Source organism: Berghia stephanieae, chromosome 9, assembly GCF_034508935.2.
Source record: "Berghia stephanieae isolate SIO BIC M18660-M18661 chromosome 9, UCSD_Bste_1.3, whole genome shotgun sequence".
Taxonomy (NCBI): domain Eukaryota; kingdom Metazoa; phylum Mollusca; class Gastropoda; order Nudibranchia; family Aeolidiidae; genus Berghia; species Berghia stephanieae.
Genome location: NC_088368.1, coordinates 42720467 through 42725466, shown reverse-complemented (window position 1 = coordinate 42725466; position 5000 = coordinate 42720467). Strand labels below are relative to the sequence as shown.

Sequence of the window (5000 nt, the reverse complement as noted above, 5' to 3'; positions counted from 1 at the left end):
TTTTGTGGGTACAAAAACAAGCCTTTAAATAGTGTCATAAATACACAATAAATTTACACAGATAATAGTATGAATAAACAAATATATAAATAAACCAATGAATAAACAAATATATAAATAAACCAATGAATAAACAAATATATAAATAAACCAATGAATAAACAAATATATAAATAAACCAATGAATAAACAAATATATAAATAAACCAATGAATAAACAAATATATAAATAAACCAATGAATAAACAAATATATAAATAAACCAATGAATAAACAAATATATAAATAAACCAATGAATAAACAAATATATAAATAAATCAATGAATAAATAAATAAACAAAATAAAATGTAAAATATTTTTAAAAAGTATCTGCCATGCAACATAAAATTAAATTAAAGCAATAAAACTAATTGTATTTTTTTTTTTTTTTTTTTTTTTTTTTTTTTTTTGCTTTAGGTCTCTTCCAACACAATTGAGGTTATATGAGAGACAGCTGAAACAAAAAAACAAGCAATCTAACAAAAATAGTCCAAATGTAAATCAAAATCATAACCTAAAGATATCATAAGCTAAATTTTAAATAACCAAGAACAAACAGGCAGAAGATTTACAGAAAAAGAAAATCCCCTGTCAAAAATAGTCACAAACCAAAGAAGCAGGATAGGCTAGTAAAGAGAAGAAGAAACGACATCACTATCGGATCGTACACCCATGCGAACATCATAGGTATATGATTCAAGGGTGATGCTCCCATCCAACCACCCGCAAACTAATTGTATACATAATAAAATAGCTTATATTCGTTGCAGATTAGAATTATATGATTGCGTGGCGATCATCGCATTGACATACACTGATTAACTTTTTTATATGTGAATTACGTAACGTTGTAATGTTGTATCTTTTTCTTGGTCTTACTCACTTCTACTTTCACTTTCACTCGAAAATAAACAGCACGAACTCTTGAGTAACTGCTGTGTTTAATTTATCATTTGCCACGCTACAACTGCACACTTTGTGTCTCTCAGTCCTTTTTTTTATAGACAGGAGTCGTTTACTTCTCTATAAAAAAAATTGAAGAGACTATTCAAGGGGTAACTTTCGTCCCTCAACAGCATGTTGCTTATGGGAGGATTAGTGATGGTTGAAGACGAAAGCAAAGTCTGCAAAGGTGGTCTACAAACTCTCTAAAATACTTGTATTGTTTTATGGAAATGAAAATAACAACAAGACCTTGTGCAGTTCTGTGGTATAGTGAGTGGTATGACACTAGTCTTTGGGTTTGAGTCCCGCTCTGCTCGGTGCATAGTTCGAGTCCTTGGGAAAGGCTCTTTACTCACTTTCTCTCACCATACTCATGTGTAGAATGAGTACCTGGCCATAAACTGCTTTGTCCTTGTTGGAAAAATTGTAATATCACATCACAGGCATCATGTCTCGTCCTAAGTGTTGCTGTTGGCTGGTCAGTCACCCTTTGTCAAACACCCACCATATTTTTGTTTTTGTTTTTTTACGATAACTACTATGTTACTAGTGTGCATCTTGTGTGAGTGTGTCTATGTCAATATTGTATTGTTATAAATGTGTAACCAAATGACAAATTGCCACTTTTTGGGGGACAATAAAGATATATTATTATTATTATTATTATTATTATTATTATTATTATTATTATTATTATTATTATTATTATTATTATTATTATTATTATTATTATCATTATTATTATTATTATTATTATTATTATTATTATTATTATTATATCTTTCATAAATGTTTGTTTTAGAGGGTTCTACAACACTTTTGACAAATATAGGTCAAATCAGCGCCAGTAAAAAAATTGAAAATGGCCTTCGTGATAGAATCCAATATCCAACTTGGCTCGGTGGTACGGTCTTTGCTTCGTACCCGAAAGGTACCGAGTTCGATCACCCGCCACTGTACTTGCTGTGTGCAAATCACCTCGCCCTGCTCAATTTGCAGCGCTGCACTGAGGCTGATGCCTGGGTTATTCCAGTCTTCCCTTGGAATAGGACCCTAGAGACTAATTTCACCTATGCAAAGACGCCAACTTTAAATTTGGCTCACAGGAGTTTCAGGCACCACTCGTAGGAATTTCAATGCCGAAAGAGGAATTTCCGCACACAAGAAAAAGGAGTTCGAATGGTATTTGATATTGTGTTTACATATTGTATAGTAATAAATAGATAACTGATTAGAATTATATTATGATACATAAACACAATGCCAAATACAATCCCAAAGTTTCCTTATTTCAAATGAAGTAAAGCGCCAAAACCTATGGGATGAATAAAAGGGAATTTTTTTTTTTTTTTTTTCGATCGTACATGAATTTGTCAACACCCACCATATCTTTAATACTCTGGGCATCATCCTTAAGCTGTTGGATATCCACACTGGGCAGTTGTTGCTGAGCTAGAACATAGAGAGAATAAGCCTCTTCTCGGGCGGACTTGGCACGGTTCAGTGTGTTATTGGCCACAGTCTTTGTACTCTGGTACAGCTGGTTCGCACCTTCATATCTGATAAAACAAAACAAAGCAAAATCATTTCACTGGTTTACACCTTGTTTGTTTTAAGGGTTTTCCGGCGCTTGCAACACATTTAGGTTATATCAGCGCCAGTAAAAAGGAAGGAAATTAGATAGTCCAAAAAATTCTAGATTTACATTTGAAAGCACACAAGACAAAGTACGGTAGACAAATGGGAATTGGTTCGAATAGGGAACAGATGTAGAGTCAGTCAAAGACCATAGGTTTTTGTTTGTTGTTTTTAAGGGTTTTACGGCGCTTGCAACACATTAAGGTTATATCAGCGGCAGTTAAAAGGAAGAAAATGGGATGGTAAAAAGTTCTAGAATTACAATTAAAGCACCCAAGAAAAAGTAAGACAAAGGGGAACTGGGAACAAATAGAGGGATCAGATGTAGATTCCAAGAGCATACCACCAATGAACTTAGTTTCAGACCACCTATAAGTCTCATCCGGACACAAACACAAAATCCAACAGAGAGGAATACACTCAAAAGCTTACATTATAAATTCAAAATAACACATATAATAATACATAACAGAGAGATGATTGACATGGAAAAAAAATATCATCTCCCAAAACAATAACTATGCATTTGACTGTTTCCCTCCCAGCTAGGACTCCGGCCAGGGCCAGGACAAAACCAAGTAATCTCATTCCAAGACAAATACAGAAACCATGTTGGAAAACAGATATAAGGGGATAGAAGACGCAGTATGCAAACCCCCCCCCCCCCCCCCCCCCCCCCCCCCCCCCCCCCCCCCCCCCCCCCCCGACCACTATGGGAGGTTTCACACCTTCATATCTGATAAAACAAAACAAAGCAAAAACATTGAAATCAGCAAATTAGAAACACAACGAAACTCATTCTTCCAGGACTGAGAAATCGGGGAGCAGGCACCGGTTTAACTTTCTCCTAACCAGCCATTTTCAGGATTTTCCCCAAAACTTCACACCCAACTAACACAAAAATATATTTTTTATGACTCAAACACAATAGAAGTAAGTTCTTGCGATACATTATTTCTTTCGCAAAACATGCTATACAACACACTATTCGTTTTCTCTAAATTTTAAAGATGTACAAGAGAAATTTGAATAAGAAAAATGTTGGTTGGATCGTAACGAATGTGACGATTTTCCTGTAGTCGGTAAGGAGAGGGTTAAGATAAAAATCTGAACAAGTGTTTAAGAAACTGTCACAGACAAAGAAAGAGAAAGAAAAAAACTTCTCAAAAAAAATGTGTTTTTTTCTCTTCTTTTTCTTCTTGTATTTTTTTTTCTAGCTTCGTCTGGCACCGTTTCATACACACTTGTTCACATCTGGGGCTGGAATCACTTACCAAACACCCACCCTCACCTCGGCCACCACGAGTGAATCTTTTAAATCTACTCTTTCTGCTCTTGGGTGGCAGTGAAATTAAAACATTGTTTTTCGGAGAATATCAAATTAAGAAATCAAGGCACCAGTATAAGATAAAAATCTGAACAAGTGTGTATGACGACTGGTGCCAGACGAAGCAAGAAAGAAAATTACAAGAAGGATATAACATCAAAAAAAAATCAGTCGAGGAATACTGAATTTTTTGGGAAGATTTTTCTTCTTGTAATTTTCTTTCTTGCACCGTTTTATACACACTTAGACATGCCAAATTGAAAACTTCGAATTTAGTAATTTTTATGTCACTTTTTAGTAATTTGACAAGGAAATGCGTAATTTCTGAAATTGTGTATGATCAACTACAATATTATTATTATTATTATCATTATTATAGTAGTAGTAGTAGTAGTAGTAGTAGTAGTAGTAGTAGTAGTAGTAGTAGTAGTATTGTAGTTGTAGTAGTAGTAGTAGTATTAGTAGTAGTAGTAGTAGTAGTAGTAGTAGTAGTAGTAGTAGTAGTAGTAGTAGTAGTAGTAGTAGTAGTAGTAGTACAGTAGCAGTAGTAGTAGTAGTAGTAGTAGTAGTAGTGGTAGTAGTAGTTGTTGTTGTTCTTCTTCTATCATTATTATTATCATTATTAATATTATTAAGTATTACTAAGAATTAAAAATTCGTAATTTTCCATAAAGTTTAGTATGTGGCCATGAAATTTGTCTAAAATTAGTAAAATTACGAAAAATTGGTAAGATTCGGCATGTATGCACACTTGTTCACACCCAGGGCTGGAATCACTAACCCAACACCCACCCTCATCTCGGCCATCACTAATTAATCTTTTAAATTTACCACTTCGACTATTAGTCAGTGTAAATGTTGCTGCTCGAAGCTCAAAGAAATAAAAAACAATGTGAAATTGAATGTAAGCTTCAATTTTAATATGCGAAGAAAACAGATAAAATGGACGTTTCGGTTTTCCCCTTTATCAACAAAACAGGCTGAACAAAACACTAACAGACTCTTCACTTTTCTGAACTATGGGAGGTCAGGATCCTCACCCAGTAAAT

At 34.1% G+C, this 5000-nt stretch overlaps 1 protein-coding gene across 3 annotated transcripts in view; it reads right to left on the bottom strand.

Moving 5' to 3' along the window:
• The window catches only part of LOC144980267 (laminin subunit gamma-1-like), a 70733-nt gene that overhangs the window by 14660 nt on the left and 51073 nt on the right, over positions 1–5000 (bottom strand). For all 3 annotated transcript variants that reach the window (XM_078927900.1, XM_078927899.1, XM_078927897.1), the window contains exon 19: positions 2371–2545. In XM_078927900.1, coding sequence (XP_078784026.1) covers positions 2371–2545 — 175 coding nt within the window. The remainder of the gene's footprint in view (positions 1–2370; positions 2546–5000) is intronic.